Genomic DNA, 19,079 nt, shown 5'->3' with positions numbered 1-19,079 from the left:
GAGAAAGTATGAGTTTAATTGGTTTCATATCTCACTATATTGACCAGCAGGCAGTTGATGGCATAGTAGTTAGAGCACCTGGCCTAGAGTTGGGAAAATTCATGTTTTTGAGATCAAATCCGGCTTTAGATAGTTACTAGCAAGTCACTTAACCCTTTGTGCCTCAGTTTTATTACCCATAAAATGAACTGGAGAAGGAAATGGCAAACCATTCAAGTGTCTTAGCTTAAAAAAACCCCAAATAGTCTCATAAAAGAGTTGGACGTGACTGTTGGATGTGATTGATTAACCACAACATTGGAAAGGCCTTCTATGTAGACCACTCTTATTACAAGATACAGTACCCCTGATCCTTAGTCACAGGTCACACTGGAAATAGCCTTAGGCATTGTGAACCAGTCAAATATATTCTCTATATATTATCAGCAAGATTCATTCATGCTGATTTCATAGTGAGTGTCCCTTAGATAAGGTTCACTTCCTGTAGTCTCATCAAATGGATTGGGGAACTCTACAAGTTCATAAAACACTCCATTGATCAACTCCATATTAATTAAAGAAAAAAACTAGGAAGGATCTTTGGCACTCAAGACAACTATTTAAATTAAAATGTTAATTTTAATATGCTTAATCTTAATATGCTAAAAAAAAACTTGACTATGAAGGGAATTTCTATAAAGTGAATTCTATTTTTCCACTTTCTTTCATTTTGTAGTTGGAAATATGTTTCCAAGGAAAAGTCTCCTAACCAACTTGTTTAAGATTTTTTTTGTTGAGGAAGAAATTAAGGTTGTGATTCAGGTCTCTGGTATTTTCATGTTAGGGTTCTGAAAATCCTTTTGCAAAACTTTGTGGCATTTTTCTTTTTTGCGGTGGGGGGTTTTCTTTCTTTCTTTCTTTTTTTGCTGCAGGACTTTATTTATTTAATTTTATTATAGCTTTTTATTTACAAGATATATGCATAGGTAATTTTTCAGCATTGACAGTAGCAAGACCTTCTGTTCTAACTTTTCTCCTCCTTCCCTCCACCCTCTCCCCTAGATGGCAGGTTGACCAATACATGCTAAATGTGTTAAAATATATGTTAAATACAATATATGTTTACATATCCATACACTTATTTTGCTGCACAAGAAAAATCAGACTTAGATATAAGGTAAAAATAACCTGAGAAGGAAATCAAAAATGCAGGCGGACAAAAACAGAGGGAGTGGAAATGCTGTGTTGTGGTTCATAGCTATTACCCAGAGTTCTTCCGCTGGGCGTAGCTGGTTCTCTTCAGTATTGAACAAATGAACTGATTTGGTTTATCTCATTGTTGAAGATGACTACGTCCATCAGAATTGATCATCATATAGTATTGTTGTTGAAGTATATAATGATCTCCTGGTTCTGCTCATTTCACTCAGCATCAGTTCATGTTAAGTCTCTCCAGGCTTTTCTGAAATCATCCTACTGGTCATTTCACATAGAACAGTAATATTCCATAACATTCATATACCATAACTTATTCAGTCATTCTCCAATTGATGGGCATCTACTTAGTTTCCAGTTTCTAGCCACTACAGTTTCTAGTATAACATTCTTGCACACACAGGCCCCTTTCCCTTCTTTAGTATCTCTTTGGGATATAAGTCCAGTAGAAACACTGCTGGATCAAAGGGTATGCACAGTTCGATAACTTTTTGAGTATAGTTCCAAATTGCGCTCCAGAATGGTTGGATCCGTTCACAACTCCACCAACAATGCGCCAACGTCCCAGTTTTTGTGGCATTTTTCTAAGACAGAAATGATACGAATCCTGTCGGTATCACTCTTTCCTGCCCTCAAAACCTCATGGTCCTTCCCAGCACACAGAAAATTCTCTCATGAAAATTCTGTTATTCTCTTTCCCTGATCCCAAGATTGGGATGTCCCCCTCCTTTTCCTTGACTACTTAGTGAAATATTTCATGTATGTGAGGTTGCAAATTCCCTGAGTTCAAAGCTTTAAATCTTTGACTATAAAATTTTTTGCCTACACAAATATTTAATTTCATATTCTATAAAGTGAGATTACTTAAAACATCTATATTATGCTATGCCTTGTCATACCATGTTTTACCTTCTATTCAATCATTAATTGATGCATTTGCTTCATAGGCTGAAGAACAATGTGAGTTGAAAACCATTGAGAGAGAAAAGGCAGTGATACCTTTGTCACCCAAAGAAGCTTCTAAGTGTCAGAAAGAAGACTTGTCTAAAGCATTATATGTAAGTAGTCCTTGAGAGTAATTAAAGTTGTTAAAATAAAAAGAAACTAATATTCATCCTAATCATAGTACACTTTTATATAATGCTATAATCAAATACCATTTATTTGTAGTTATTCTAATTATTTAAAGCTTTTTTTCATTTTTGATTGATTTGTTGATTAACAAAAACATATACACATATACATATAGGCACATATATACACACATAAAACATACACTCAAGTATGTGTATATACATGCATATATGTATATAGATTGTGTATATGTATGTATGCATGTATACAAATACACACATATATGGCAATTAGGTGGTTTTGTGGATAAAGTACCAGCTGTGGAGTCAGGAGGACCTGAATTCAAATCTAACCTCAAGTACTTGATACTTACTAGCTGTATGACCCTAAGTAAATCATTTAACCCTGATTTCCTCACCAAAAAATAAAAAAAATCACCAGATACAATATGTTGATATTCTTAGTGCTAGCATTCCTACTTTTGATTTTATGACGTGAAAAAGTGTTGCCAAATTTCCTTTTTTCTTAATTAATAAATTTCATTTGCTCAAGCACACAAACCCCATCTAAGTCTGCCAATGTATAATCCCCCAAAAAGATAGGCAAAAGAGCAGAAAAAAGAGATTGCTGATTTATTTTAAGGAGTATTACAAAATCCTCAAAGAATCCTTTAATTAAATTTGATTTAACATAAAGGTTGAAAGAATCTTTGAAGTTGAAGAATAGTCTAACAATAGATAATGTTGGTAACTAAAAATAGTCCATGGAGATAATGGAGTGAGCCCTAGTAATGATCTTGTCACAACTAGCTGTGTGATTCTGGAGAAAAATCATTTTACCATTCTAGGCTTCTTCATTTCCTCTTGCTGACAAATAAGATAGTCGAGTTCAGTGATCTCTAAGTCCCTCCCAGGTCACAAGCAAAAAAAGTGAGAGAAACAGAGAGACAAAGACAGAAAGACAGAGAGAGAGAGAGAGAGAGAGAGAGAGAGAGAGAGAGAGAGAGAGAGAGAGAGAGAGAGAGGAAGGAAGGAAGCGATTTTTTGAGCTTTAAGGTTGACAAAGCTCTTTATCATCTTATTTGATCTTTACATAGTCTTGAGAGTTAAGTACTACACGTTTTATTATCTCTTTTATTGAGTAACCTGGCTAATAGAGTAAATAACACAAGCAGTGATTGAATTTGAACTCAGATTTCCACCAGGCAATGCTGCTCCCTCTCTTTGTGGCTTAACATGTTTTTTTTCATTGTTTTTTCAGGTTGATTTACAAAATGGGCTTTCAGAATTCTCTGTAACTCAACGCAGGCTAATCCATGGCTGGAATGAATTCATAGCTGATAACACTGAACCAGTGTGGAAGAAATACCTAGACCAGGTAAGATCAGATGTAGGATAAAGGTCAGTATTTTATTCCTTGTATTATGCTAATAGACTACGCTTCTAGGAAATAAGCAAAATCATTTTTGAAAATCTGAAGGAACAGGTAATGATTTCACCAGCATTAAGAGAGAGAGACAATAGGATATTTCAGCGCAAGGAAGAAGCAGGGATCTGGCAATCACCCAATCATATATTCTTGGTCAGAGAATCAGAGAATCTTGTCCATGATGCTGAGTAATTTTCTCTTCTGTGTTTGGCTGAAATTTTCAATGGATTTAATTACAGATGTAAATATTTTACTTAAGAAAAGCAATGAAAAAAAATCTGTCAAGTATTTTTTATGTCCAAGACATTCTGCTAGGAGCCGGAGAAGGAAATGAAAGGATTAGAAGACATAGTCCCTGTCCTGGTAGGGAGGGAATGGAGGCAAAGGGCATGGGTAGCTGGGACACAGACTAGTTTGAGAAGATAGAAAATAGACAAAAGAATATAATCAACCAGCAGAGCCTAAGAGGTATTAATTATTCTAAACCTCACTGGTTGGATTAAATGATTTTCAAGCTTCTTATCAGCTCTAAATCCTAGGATAATGTATTTTAAGGAGAGAAAGATTCTGGTTGTGATACAGCTGGCAACTGATGAGTACTTCAATACCAAGGAGGCGTGGTTCTGCCAGATGCAAATTTTTAAAAAGATTGTAGAGGCCATTATACATTCATCCAATTAGTTGGCAAATTCTCTACTAGCATTAAAGACAAGAATTTAGTTTTAATTCAAGAAGCACTTATTAAGTACCTACTATCTCCTGGTCACTGGGACTACAAAAACAAAAGACACAGCAGGCTAAGAGCTTATCACTAATATTGGAAACAATAGGGAGTCACTGAGGATTCTTTAGCAGGACATAAAATGACATGAATAAATTTGCATTTTAGGAATATCAGTTGCTGGTAGTGTTAAGAATGATTTGGAGAAAGGAGAAATGGGAAACAAAAACACCTTTTAGGCAGTGGGGCAGTAGTAGAAAAAGTTCTGAACTTAGAATTAGAAAAAATCTGGGCTCTAATCTTTGACATTTAATGGCTGTGCAACCTTAAGCATAATCTTAACATTTATGATCCTCACTATAATGATGTATAAAATAGAAATACTGTTGCCTTTGGTGCCTACTTTAGAGTAGAACAGACAGAAATTTCAAATTATACTTATTTATATGTCCTTTTTAATGCTATCCCAGTATCAGTGAATGTTTATTAAATGGATTATGAGGATTAAGTGTAACAGATATGTAATTATAGAAGCATTACATTATTTTTATTGTTCTCTTTGAAGACTGTTGTTGTTCATTTAAACCTGATCTAATTTATATAAATTTATATAAAATGGAAGTGGTGATATGAAGAGAAAAACTAGAAAATAAGTGGTAGTCCAGAAGAGGGCGGATCTAGAAGTCAAGGTAATGAGGGAAGGTTTCCTGAAGAACACTGTTGTGATTTGTAATCATCAATCAAAGTAATAATTGATTACAATTATAATAACACTATAGTAACAATAGCAAATGATAATTATTTAGATTGGAGTTGGGTCACAGAGGGATACAAAAGATACTCAAGTTTGGAAGCTCATAGTTCTACAGCTCTCCATAGTTTACAAAGTCCTTCCCTTTATCAACCAATAAGCATTGATTAATAAGTTCTAGATTCTAGAGATCCTGGGAGAAACAGAAACTCTTTGCCCTCAGAGAGGTTACATTCTATTAATTTTTCTTAATGAAAAAATTTACTGTTGTAATTTGTTTTTATATTACAAATACTTATTGATTGTCCCCATTCCATGAGAAGTCTTCTGTAACAAAATAAAACAATAAAATCAAGCTGACAGTGTAGTGATCTCAAGTGAAAGTATCTGCATTATTCTACGTCATCCCACTTCTATTTTTAAATTGTTTTTCTTAATGAACAACAAGTTTATTTTCCCTTCTTCCCACCTCCACTCCATTGAAACAAAGAGAAAAGAAAACATTCCTTGTAAACATAGATGTGGTAATCAAGCAAAACAAATCCCCTCATTGGTAGTTTACAAAAACACCCACACATCTCATTCTGCACCCAAAATCTATCCATGGTATGTTTCCTTACTGGTCCTCTAGAATCATAAACAGTCCTTTTTTTTTCCCCCAGAGCCTCTCCAACAATTATCATTGTTTTTTTTTTGGTCATCTTTGCCAATCTGATAATTGTGAGGTAGAAACTCAAAACTTTTTAAATTTGTATTTCTCTAAATAGAAGTGATTTGGACCAATTTTTTTAAATTTGGTAATAAACAGCCTGGATTTCTTTCCTTGAGATGAGAGAAGCCTGGAGATAATCTTGGACCATTTATCAATTGGGAAATGGCTCTAATTCTCCTAAACATGAATCAGTTCCTTATATATCTTGGAAAGCAGATCTTTATTATAGAAACATGCTGCAAAAAATTTTCCCAGCTAATTGTTTCCTTTTTAATATTAGCTTTATTGGATTTGTGGTAAGCCTTTTCAAATTTTATGTAATCAAAATTATCCATTTTACATTTTGTGATTCTCTCTGTCCCTCATTTAGTTATAAATTTTTTTTTCTATGCATAGATCTGACAGATAATTTTTCCCATGTTTTTCTAATTTGTTTATGATGTGATCTTTATATTAATTGTTATAAACATTTGGACTGTATCTTGGTATAAGATGTGATGTGCTGATGTAAATCTAATTTCTTCTATATTGATGTCCAGTTTTCTCAGCAGTTTTTATCATACAATGAGTCTTTATCCTCTAGGCTAGTGTCTATTTTTAAAACAATCCTGTGAAATAGATAAGGATAGAGACTGGAACTGGGATTTCATCAGTATAGGGAAATCTTGATGAAGAAACTTCTGTATTCCTTAGAGGAAAGTTATGGGAGATAACAGCAGAAGAGAAAAGGAATTAAGTAAAATAAAAAGGAGACCAAAATATCACATAGGTAACATGGAGGGATTTGGATGAGTGAAGTAATCCCAGGGCTGAAACTGAAGGGAAGAAAGTTAATAAAATTTTGCAGAAATTGAAGAAAAAATTAGGAACAATCTCTAGACTTTTATACTTGACCAGATCCTAGTTTTGGTTTGTAAGTGATGCAGGATCAAGGACAATTAAGGAAGATATAAAAGTGATGGAGTATCAAGAAGGAATAGGGAATAGAATCTGAAGAGTTAGACTCAAGAAGGAGAAGGTAGCAAGAAAACGTAAGAGTGAAAAGGCAAGTCAGTTAAGTGTATTGATAAGTGGATTGAAAGTGGGTCAAATTGTTGAAAGATGAGAAACTGATACAAAGCTGAAGAGGACATGGGTATGGCTGAAGTTGTTGAGACAAAGGAAAAAAATTGGATTGTTTTGTTAAGTTATTAAGAAGTAATAGTTGGCTATAAAAATTTTAATCTGGCATTTAGGGTTGGAGTAGTTTCAAGGAAAAGCTGGGAATCTCAAGCATCATTGACAATAGGAAAAATTGTACAGTCACTTGCACTTTGTGTGTAAACTTTGTGTTTTTGCCAGAGCCAAGTGATTGTATCTGAAAATGTGGGCTAATCTGTCTCCTGAAAGAGAAGGGAAAGGGGCTTGAAGCCTGTCACACTCCACATTCTTAGCATTTAGACAAAATGAAGAGTTTCTATTCAATTCTAATTTTTAGTGTATTATTTTCTTTGGTTACCTTTTTTTAAAGCTCCTTTTGTATTTGGTCAATTGAATTATTTTGTTCATTGCATTTTCTTCCCATTTCACACATTTTATTTTTCAATGAGTTGGTATCTGAAAATGAGGGGTTTCTGAAGGGACCTATGTGTTACAGTGCATAAAGTGCTTTGTATTTGGAGTCAGGAAGGCATGGATTCAGATCTAGCTTTAGACACTTACTAGTTCTGTGAGCCTAAGCAAGTAATAGCCTCTGTGAGGATAAAATGAGAAAATATTTGTAAAGCATTTTGCAAACCTTAAAGCACCATATAAATAAAAGCCAGCTATCATTATTGATAATATTATTATGATTGGGAAAATGTAAGGCTTTGATGGGGAAAAAAGGAATCTGGAGGTAAAAGAAAAAACACCTGAACGTTATTGGGATGATAGAGAATAGAAATATTGCCCAGAAGGGAAGGGGAAGATAAAGGGCAGCTGGACAAATAGTTTATAGATAGTGTTGAGCCACGTCCTGAAGAGGATAACTGGATTCTTTGAAGAGGAAAGTTTGTTGTTCTCCAAAGAATGATATAAAAGAAACAAAAAAGTTGTCAGGAGGAGAGATTCTCCACTAAGGGGTTGAGGAAGAAGAGAAGAATGGGAGTGATGAGTCATTTTCAGCTCAGTTATGAAGACATTTATTTGTTGATTCGATGAAAACAATAGTTAGATCCATTGTCTTCCGGGGCTAATCGCCAAGATATAAGAGGGAACCTCCCAACACTTTTCATGGTAGATGACAAATAATCCACTTTTGGTGATTCATGTGGATAGAAATGACGTTAGCAGAAGGAACCTAGAAAATATTGCCAATGATTAAGAAGTCTTGGACAAGAAACTGAGGACTCTAAGGACATTGTCATTGTTGCCATTGAAGGCAAAAGATGTAGAAGAAAAAACACTAATTTGGTAAGTGGTCAGCTGGCTAAAAAGATGATGTCTAAGGATGGAAATTTGATTTTCTTATATATGAGTGATTAAATGCTGGCCAGAGATGAATTACACCTAACAAAGTTCAATAAGAATGTATATCTCATCTGAACAGTATTAGATTAAAAAGAGTGGTGGAAGGAAAAGACTTCCTGTGAGTTTTTATTCCCCAAAGTTATATGTTCTGAAGAATAACCACAGAAGGAAGAATAATAGCAACTGAGGGACTTGGGGCCAAGTTCTGGTTGCTTGTGATGGGGCATGGGGAAGGAGGTGATGGTCCAAATTTATTTGGACGTGAATTGAAGAGGGATTTAGGCTTAGTGTCCAGAAGAACTTCCTAACAATTAGAGATATCCTAAAAATGTAATAGCCTGCTTCGAGAGGTGGTGAGCTCTCTGCCATTGAGAAACTTCAAGTAGATGCTAGATGCCCACCTTACGGGGTATTCTAGTGATGACTCCTTTATGTATGGGTCAGGCTAGAATGGCTCCTAAGGTCTTTTCCAACTCTTCAATTCTGTGATTCTTTGATCACTTTACCTATGCAGGGGACATACTTGCCCAGGGTCACACAGCCTGGATGTGTAGATCTTTCTGGTTTCAAAGTCACACTCCCTCTCCATTCTACCATGTTGCTTCTCATTATGAGGTAGGTAGTTTTTATTCCCATTTTAGTTATCAGAAAATGAAAATGAAGCTCAGAGAGCTCAGCTTATTTGTTCCTGGTTCCTTTTTTTGTCTGATTATGTTTATCAGAAAATTTTTTACATATTAAGCCTAAAATTGTCTCTTTTTAACTTCTACCCATTGCTCCTTGTTTTGTCCTCTAAGAACAAATGAGATTATATTTGTAAAGTGTTTAACACAACACCTGATACATAATAGATATTTAATAAATTTGGGGATTGTTATTTTTCAGCTGTTTTCAGTCACACCTGACTCTTTAGGACCCCGTTTGGGTTTTTTTGACAAAGATATTAGAGTGGCTTGTCATTTCGTTCTCCAGCTTTTACAGCGGAGGAAATTGAGACAAACAGGATAAAGTGACTCGCTTAGGGTCACACAGCTAGGAAGTGTCTGAACTCAGATTTAAACTCAGGAAGACTAGACTTCCCAACTTCTGGCCCACACATTATCCACTGAACCACTTAATAACCTCTTAATAAATGCTGGTTCCTTTTCCTTTCTCACCCCGTACTCCTTCAAGTATTTGAAGACAACTATCATGTCTTACCATGTGTGAGACACAACAATAACAAAGTGTTTATGTATGGGGGTGGTGAAGGCAAGTCCCTCCAAACAATCCTATTTTAACATCAACTTGGAAGACTTTTCACTCTACTCACCACCCTCCCCGATTGTTTTTCAGCCCACGACTAAATACAGTATTCCCCAAATAGGGGGAGACCAGGCTAAATATGGGGAATTGTCACCTCCTTAGTCCTGGGCACTGGGCTTCTATTAAATTATGGCTTAAAATTATGGCAAAAAAAGTAATTTTTGCTGTGTAGTACTAGCTCATATTGAGATCGTGGTTTATGAAAACCCTTGGAATCAGATTCTCATCAATCCACAGCTCTTAATTTTAAAGTGATAGAGACATGTGAATTATAATTGAGCAACCAACTGAGCAGTCTCTGTGCTCTCACCTGAATCAGTTCTCATTTACTCATAAGTATTGCAGACTTTGCAATAGGATCTTAGTCATTTTTTGATCTTTAAGATTTCCTCTGTAAAATGAGAGGGTTGGAATAGATTGTCTTTGCAGATGAACTCTAAGTTCATTGTTTTATTCATTATATGATCTCTACTTGTGACCCCTGGAGCCAGTTAATAACGTCTATGAAGAAAGGCATGTGGGAATAATCATTAATTTGAGGCAACGTCTATCTAGAGTCATAACTAGGACATGATGATTGGGGCTTTGTCCCAGGGCTCCAAATTTAGAGGGCATTATTGCGCATGAGTTCCTCCAAAACATGGAAACACCTGAGTTCAGCAAAAAGAATTAATAAGAATATTTAACCTAGAAACCTGTCCTATGAACTGTTTCTTCCTTTCTCCTTGACAACCTGCCCCCTCCCTTTACTCACCTCATCTCCACAGCAGGTTTTAAGGATGTGGGTTTTTGCTACTTACTCTGGGTACAAAAATTGCTAGTTAATAGATTTGTATAAAGCTTCCAAGAAGCTTAGTTTAGAGAATGGAAAGTGGTTCTAGGGACTTCTGGAAACTGTAGTTCACAGAAAAGCATCCCGGAGGAGAAACTGCTGCCTCAAGGTCCCTCATTTTGTTCCGCAGGCCAGGCCGGAGGCAAAATGATGAAATAAGCCAAGTTGGTTTTGGCAGCTGGCCTTCTCACTTATCATCCCTCGGGAGATTTGTGTGTAGTCTTGTTCTCTGCCTCCCTCCCCCAAAACTTACAGCGAACCCCTACAGGCACCTTGAGTCAGGAACTGATTAGAAAGTATCCCCTTCCAGAGTAATCTCCAATTTGAGCAGGGATCAGTGCCTTAAGCTAGAAAAATAAAGGACTAATTTGGAATTTTATCTCCAGTTAGAACTGGGGAAGAATTTCATAAAATCATAGGGACTGGTAGATTAGGCAAAACGATATTCAATTTGGAGGCAGAGGACCTAGACTGAATTCTGTCATTAACTATCTGTCTTTATGGTTCTTGTTTCTCCCTCTGTGAATAGAGAAGGGGGTGGATACCAGGGACTGAAGAAATGGGAACCTTCTTAGCACCCTAAACTGCCAACCTGAGGAAGCCCTGCCTTTCCCTTATAAACCTCTATTCTTTCTAATTTTGGAAGGCAATTGGGGTTTATTGACTTGCCCAGGGTCACACTAGAAAGTGTTAAGTGTCCAAAGCCGGATTTGAAGTCAGATCTTCCTGACTCCATGCCCTATCCATCTTTCTAGTTCTAAGAAATTATTCTGCTTAGGGGGAAACTGCCAACAGAGACAGTTGCATTTAGTTTTATTAGGCTCAGTGGTGCAGAAGTCCTGAACATTTCTACAACCTCCGAAGTGTTTCCTGATTTATTAATTTCTTGAATTCCAAAGCTCACATCTTTAGGGTTTTAGGAGATTACTATATTTATATAATACATGAGTAACCAAAAACTTTTCCTGGGAATTGAGTATTTTATCAGACCCCACTTTCTCCATTTGATAATAGTGTGCAAGTATTCTAAAAGTCTTATGAACTCTTTTGCAAATAATTGCTTGCATAATCATTTTAAATGAAGAATTGAAATGAATATACCTACATAGTGTGGCAGTAATCCACACAGAGAATATAAATGAAATCTCATGATTAAAAAGAAATTTGAGGATTCTTATCCAATATAAATTTTTAAAAGATCCTATGGCATCTTGAAGGACAATGGGGGTGGGAATTTTTTAAAAATGAATTCTTGTAAGTGCATTTATGAACGTTAATCCCACAGCACAAACTTCTCCTTTGTTCATTTATCTTTAGTCCAAATACTTTATTGAAGAACAATCCAAATTTTTGATAATTGTACTCTTTAGAAAAGGACCTTTTTTTTTCTGTCTCATGAGTCCCCTTGGCAATACAGTGAAGCCAAAGGACCCTTTCAATTGAGTTTCAATCATTGAAGGAAATGCTAAATTTCACTTAGAAGTTAGTAAAAATAAAGATGCAATTTTTCTTCCATCCAAGGTCAAGCACCCCATAATCTACACCAGGTTAAAAACCCCTTCTTTATAAAAAGGCAATATCATGTAGTAGAAATAAAATTTGTTTTTGTGTTAAGAAGACCTGAATTCACATTCTCATTCTAACATATATTGTCTGTGGGACAATATTTTAATCTTTTATTTCTTCAAGGAAACCTCAGGGGCTTTTCTGAATGAGTGAAATCACAGGATTGGTCCCTCCCCAGTATTCTTTAGAGACTATTATTAAATCTATGAAAATTGTATATAAATCATGTATTATATTACTTTGCTATTTCAATGGGGCTTTGACCTCATCCATGTCCAGCTAATCCATGTCCTTCCAAAAGCAAGAGGTGCATTCAGTGTGTTTGGAGCATTCCTGTGACCTCTTGATGTTACATTAGTGGGGAAAATGGACTGTCCATCAGTCATCCCTTGCTCTTGCTGCATGACGTTTCCACCTCCCTTTTCCATCATACATCCTTCTGAGAATATCCCTGCCCCCTACTTGCCTGGTCTGATTCTTCATGGTTAATCTTTTACAGCCTGTTCACACAACTGGGTATCTCTTTACTGTCCTTTGGGTGACTTACTGCTTTAATTTTTCAGTGACATGGTATTCTATGACTTGTAACTTAATACCATCATCACTAGAAGGATACTGATGCTAAAAGATGGGCCTTGGTTTGAGGTAGTAAAAGTGCTATTGTCCCTTTTTTGCAATTTGAGGAAATTGAGGCTTGTGGAAAGTTTGTGCAATTTTAACTCACAATCACCTAAGTATGAAGTGTCAAAGTCAATACTTGACCTTACATATTCGTGATCTAATTCCAGTTGTGTCTCTTAACACTGTCACTCTTCAAGTTAAAGTTGTCTCAGATGATAGATTAGTTCAGTAACAGAAATCAAAAACCTAAAAGGGAAATGTAGAATCTTGCCTCTAATCACACCATTGAACAGATATCAGAGATATTATAGTTGTAGTCCTTCCAATGTTCTCAATGGGTAAAAAGCAATGTGGGATCTGAATTTGTCCAATGTGCAATAAAATCGCCTGAGGCAGAGTGCCAGTCCAATAGCCATTTATTAAAGGGACTGGCCTTCTTTAATAAATGGGAGCTCAGATCTTCCTCATGATCTGAGATGCCCTCTGTCTTCAGGGTCTTAATTTTATAGTGTTCAGCAAGGCAACAGAGGCGATGCAAAGGAAAACTCAGGATCTCATTGGCTGATAGACCTATACCTTGACTCACTGGAAGAACCTACATTTAGCATAGGGCCTTTGAGTTCATGACTGGTAGAATGGTCAAGCTAACAATCAATTCATGGCCATTTCCTCTTGTTGCCAATAGAATAAAAGGATGGTGACAAAAATAAGCTGCAGGACTTAGTTCAGGTCCTTTAGTTAGCTTCTTGTGGTTAAGCAAGTGAACTTACAAACTAAAAATTACTAATTGAGATAAAATAAGGGAACAATTATTTGCCACATCAAGGAAAGAAAACAAATAGTTTTGCAAATTTGTGCCAATGAAGACTGCAGGAACTAGTTATAGAAATATTAATGTTTCAACTTGTTTCTGAAATCTTAGCTAGAATAGGAGAGTTGGTTGATATTAAATCGAAATTTTAAAAAATTGTATTCATTGACTTTTTTATTGCTCTGAAATAAAAACTAGCAGTAAAAAAGCAGGAGACCTTGGATGTTATTTCTTAGGAAGGGATACAAGCACACACATCCACATTCATTGTCTCCCTTCTCCTTTGGAGATTGACTAGACTGAATTCTTCCTGCTAGGATCCAACACTCTGAACCACAGTAGCTATTTAATAGGTGGATTCTTGATAAAAGTAGAAAGCTTCTGCTCAGAATGGATTCCAATTTTTTCTTCTATTCTTTTGTCTCAAAGCATTATCCAAATTTTTCATGATAGTTCTATTCTGTAGAGAAAGACTCAGCATTTTTTTGATCTCATGGAACCCCTTGACAATACAGTGAAACTTAGGGTCCCTTTTTTAGTATCATATGTTTAAATCATTGAAGAAAGTCATAAAATTCAGTTAGAAGTTAGTGAAAAGATTAGTGACAACTTTTAAGGAGGAATGGGGGCATCTCCTGGGCACAGATTTTGACCTTGGGACGGGGCTTGCTCTTTAGAGTGTTCATTGACTAGACACTGCTTAGAATGTAAAGTCTGTGAAGGCAGAAATAAAGGGTCCTTTTTTGTCTTTGATTTCTAACTCTTACTGTTGGGCATTACATGTAGTAGTTGCTTGTTAGACTGGATTGGGCAAGAAAGGAGAATAATGAGGTATATCAGAGAAAGTCAAAGAAGTGTCCTATCCTTTGCCTTCATGGAGCTTACAGAATTTGGGGGCGCATCAAGTACAGAGGGTACAGAGGAAAACCAGAAGAGCCCTTCTGCAAGAAGGTAAGATTTGAGCTGAGTCTTGAAGGAGGCTGGGAGTTGGAGATGAGAAGAAAGAACATTCTAAACATGGTGGATAGCTAATGCAAAGACCTTAGACAATCAGGAGATGGAATATTATATAGGAGGATAGCAAAGAGGCTACTATTGTTAGATTATAGAATAAAAAGATTTGTCAAGTCCAAGATGCCTGGAAAGATATGGAAAGGCAAAGTTGTTAAAGTTGAAATGACAAAATTTAATGGTAGATTGGCTCTGTGGGATGAGTAAGACTGAGTGTGACCAAGATGTGATCCTGGGTGACTGGGATGGGGATATGGTGTCATTAACAGTAATAAGGAAGTTAGGAAGAGGGGAGAGTTTCTTGGGGGAAATGATGAGTTCTCTTTCAAGCATATTAAATTTAAGATGTCTGTGTCATCCAACTGAGCATTTTGATTTCAAAAAATATGGCTTAAAGTGCTAATAAGAATGATAGCAGCATATAGGCTTTTTGTCTGCTTCCAAATACATCTGTGTATATATACTCTTGTCATTTTTATGACTTTGCTATGCCTCGTTTCATATCCCTTTTCATATTTCTTTGTATTCATGTTTTATAGAACTATAGTATTCATTATATAAATATCATAATTTATTCATTCATTCCCCAGTTGTTGGACATACAAATTTCTTTCTTCCAATTTTTTACTTTTACTTTAAAAACCCAACTATAAATATTAATAACATTTTTGTTATTGTAATGAATATTTTATTTTCCTCAATTACATTTAAAACAATATGAGTTTCAAATTTTCTCCCTCCTGCTCCTTCTCCTTTGCTGAGATGGTTAGCAATTTGATATAGATTATTATGAATAAATTTTTAAATTTTTATTAATGTAAATTTTAATTTATGGTTAAAACAAGCATTTCCATGACATAGTAGAATAACAAAATGATTGCATATGAAACTGTAAATCTATTATATGCAATTTGCTATTCCTTTTCAACATAGTATTGTCATGTAAATTTCTTTTTTCTCTTTTTTCTTTCCATCTCCCCCAGAGATGACTACTGTTAGACATACATGTGTGTGTATATATATATATATATATGTATATATATATATATATATATATATATATATATATACGCATACAGATATATGTATGTGTGTATATATGTAAAAACATTCTCTACATATTTTTATTTATTAATTATTTCTCTGGATGCAGATATCTTCTTTCTTCATAAGTTTTTTATAGTTAATTTGCATATTTATAATGGTAAAAAATGTCATATTTACTCAAAGTTGTTCTTAAAACAATATTGCTATTGCTGTATATAATGCTTTTTTGGTTCTGCTCATCTCACTCTTCATTATTTCATGCAAACTCTATCCATGTTTTTCTAAAGTCATTGAGTTCATCTTTTCTTATTGCATGATAGTATTCCATCATATATACCCCAATTTGTTCAACCATATTTCTTAGACCACAGGAGGGTATTGGTATTTGGGAAGAAAATGCTTGAGGAGTACCTTGATGAAAGTTTAATTTAATGGATGAATTGGAAGGCAGTATAGAAAGAGCTGAACAATGGATATTTTGGAGAACAGAATCTTACTTGTACCCACCCCCTAAGCAATACTTACCACAAAGTCAGCACTGTATATATAGATAATAAATGCATGTCTCTCTCTGTCAATGTGGACCAGCATGACTGATATAAGATGTTTGATTCTGTTTTTTTTTTTCCTTTTAGTTTAAGAATCCGCTTATCCTATTACTTCTGGGCTCTGCTTTAGTAAGTGTGATTACGAAGGCGTACGAGGATGCTGTGAGCATCACAATGGTGAGTCTATGAGAAGCTGTAAATTAGTATTAATAAAATGGGGTTTATGGCTTCTGAAACAGGAATCAGACTATAGATGAACATCTGAGAGGAGAAATCGAGTCCCATTTTCTTAGTAGTGAGTATCCATTACACCAGGTATTTCGAGATCTGTTTTTGTTTTGAGCCCTGACAAACAGTAACTGGATGGCTCAGTAGACAGAGCATTAGGAAAATCCAAGTTCAAATCTAGTCTCAGACACTTATTGGTTATGTGACTCTAATCAAGTCAATCAAGTCTGCCTCAGTTTCTCCAACTAAAATGGAGATGATAGCCCCACCTCCCAGAGTTGTGAGAATCAGATGAGATAATAAAAATAGTAAGTGCTTACTAAATGCTCCTGTCCTTCCTTCTTTCTGCCAGGAATTTGTTGTATGACTTTTTCATCTTCTTTTTCTGAACTGAATTTTCTTTCTTTGTGGAAAGAAGTTGAACTAGTTGTTCTCTTCCTTTTCTAAAATTCTTTGCTTCCTCTCACATGGGCCCCTTTGAGTAAGTGACCTCAGGGCAGTTTACAAGACTAATCAAGCATAGTTCTGGACATTTTTATAACTCAGAGGAGCCATCTCTCTTTTTTTCCTGAAACAGCTTCTTATCTCACCCACTTCGCTGTTCAACTTTCCTGTTCCCACAGGCCTATGGAATTGTTAAGGAATACTAGAGACTAATTTATACCTTATCCCTTTTGTCTCTACCCATTTCAAAGTTAATGATTTTTCCTGTTTGTCTTTAGGCAGTACTGATTGTGGTGACGGTAGCCTTCATCCAGGTAAGTTATGCCATGAGACACCCCATCTTGGTAACCCCGTGAAGCCTACCAACTTTAGAGTGATTCTCCTCAGGAACAGCTTTTCTAATGTGCTTCTTTTCAGGAATACCGATCTGAGAAATCTCTGGAAGAACTCAGCAAGCTTGTGCCTCCAGAATGTAACTGGTAAGTGAGATGGTTCCTATGAATTTATGCAGCACCAAAAACAATCAATGAATCTATAGGTCATTATTATAAAAGTTAAAGAACCTATAGTTCATCATTATATAAGTTAAAGAAGCTGTAGTTCATTAAGCTAAAAGGCGAAAATGAGATATTTGTGATGTTATTCCCAAAAAACAAGCGTGGTTTGGTGGAGAGGGTATGGAACTTGGAATCAAGGTCTGAATTCTAGTACTATACTGATCCAGCAAGTAAGTAGTTGCATGTTATTATTAACATGTTATTATTATTAACAATAAATTAAACAATCATCAAGTCAATAAGCATTTATTAAGAGCCAAATTAGTTGTAAACTTTTCATTTGCGAAGAAAATCCATCTTAGAGCATCCATAAAGAGAATTGATCAAGATTCAACGATTTTAGAGCTGAAAAGTGTCTGGATCCACTTATGGAAGAGCTACAGGGCCAGCCCCATGCCCTGATTCTTGGATAAGGAGTGAAGAGGTGGAATTCAGGTGGCGAAACAGAGTCTTTTTATTCAGAATTATACCAGTGTTTATATACCTAAGGTTTACATGATCACTTAGAAATGCCTAAGTGTTCAGTTAGATTACTACATCTGTATTCTAACAATAGTCAATACATCATACACAAAGGTATTCCAGATAACAGAGAACGGGATGTCTGGCAGATGTCTTCCAGAAACATTTCTTAGAAGTCAGTAATCATGCATTCCTCCAAGGCCCTGATATCAAGAATCAGCAAGGTTGGACACGTCCCCTGACTTCTCAGGACACCTGCCACCTGCAAGGGGGATGGAGAGACCGAGCCAGGCTTGTCAGCAGAGTTCTCCAAGGACAAAAGGGTGTTAAACCTTGCCAGGGATCCCTCTACTCTCCGTGGCCCTCAACAGAAAAGAACCTTTGAAGTCATGTTATCCGATGTTTTATATTTTTCAGATCACTGAAGGACACTAAACAAGGGGAATGGTTTACTGAAGGTCAGCAGAGCCTGGGTGTTCTGAATGTAATTGTTACGGAGAAAACTCTCTTTGACCTGGGTTTCTCTCTAAGTTCCCACATTTAATTTTGAGAGTTTTTATGGTTTTGTAAAATAAGCAAGAAAGTGATGTGTAGTTAGAGATCACTGCAAGGCCATAGAAGAATTATTGGATAGAAAACCAGAAGGCCCATGATTCAGTGCTTTCTGGGTGATGAGTGCATCACCTATTTATTTAGGATGGTTAGATAGAGGAGTAGGAATTAGGAACATTCATCTTCATGAGTTCAAATCCTGCCTCAAGACACTAACAGTGTGATTTTGAGCCAGTTACTTAATCCTATTTGCTTCAATTTCCTCAACTTAAAATAAACAGGAGAAGCCATTGGCAAATCACTCCAAAATCTTTGTCAAAGAAACCCTGCAAATTGGATCCTGAAGAGTCAAATTGATTGACACTACTGCATGACCCCCCCTCCCCCCAAAAAAGACTATTTATTTAGGTACATCATTTCATTCATCTGGGGCTCAATGTCCTCACCTGTTAAGTGAAGGTGACCTTTTCTTGTTTCTGTTCTAGCTTTAAAATTCTATGGTCAGAGTCAAGGGAGAGCTCACTTAGAAATTCATTACTGAATGTTAATTATGTTGGTATTAATGTTGTTAGAATTCACTATAATGAGCTAAATTCATTAGAGTTTTTCCTTTATGAGAGAACAGCCCTAAGTCTTAATCTGCATAGTTAATCATTCATGGTTTAAGCAGGAAGGTTTATATTCCTCAAATTTGCTGTGGAATGCTTTAATCCTTAGCTTCATCC

At 35.8% G+C, this 19,079-nt stretch overlaps 1 protein-coding gene across 1 annotated transcript in view; it reads left to right on the top strand.

The window, feature by feature from the left end:
- Positions 1-19,079, top strand: part of ATP2C2 (ATPase secretory pathway Ca2+ transporting 2) — a 111,946-nt gene that overhangs the window by 40,560 nt on the left and 52,307 nt on the right. Inside the window, exons 2-6 of the mRNA XM_051974925.1 lie at positions 2,142-2,252; positions 3,529-3,645; positions 16,199-16,288; positions 17,062-17,097; positions 17,201-17,262. Of these exons, the coding sequence (XP_051830885.1) occupies positions 2,142-2,252; positions 3,529-3,645; positions 16,199-16,288; positions 17,062-17,097; positions 17,201-17,262 (416 nt within the window). The remainder of the gene's footprint in view (positions 1-2,141; positions 2,253-3,528; positions 3,646-16,198; positions 16,289-17,061; positions 17,098-17,200; positions 17,263-19,079) is intronic.

Source organism: Antechinus flavipes, chromosome 2 (assembly GCF_016432865.1).
Source record: "Antechinus flavipes isolate AdamAnt ecotype Samford, QLD, Australia chromosome 2, AdamAnt_v2, whole genome shotgun sequence".
NCBI classification, from domain to species: Eukaryota; Metazoa; Chordata; class Mammalia; order Dasyuromorphia; family Dasyuridae; genus Antechinus; species Antechinus flavipes.
Note: the sequence above shows the minus strand (reverse complement) of the source record. Positions and strands in the feature narration are given on the sequence as shown.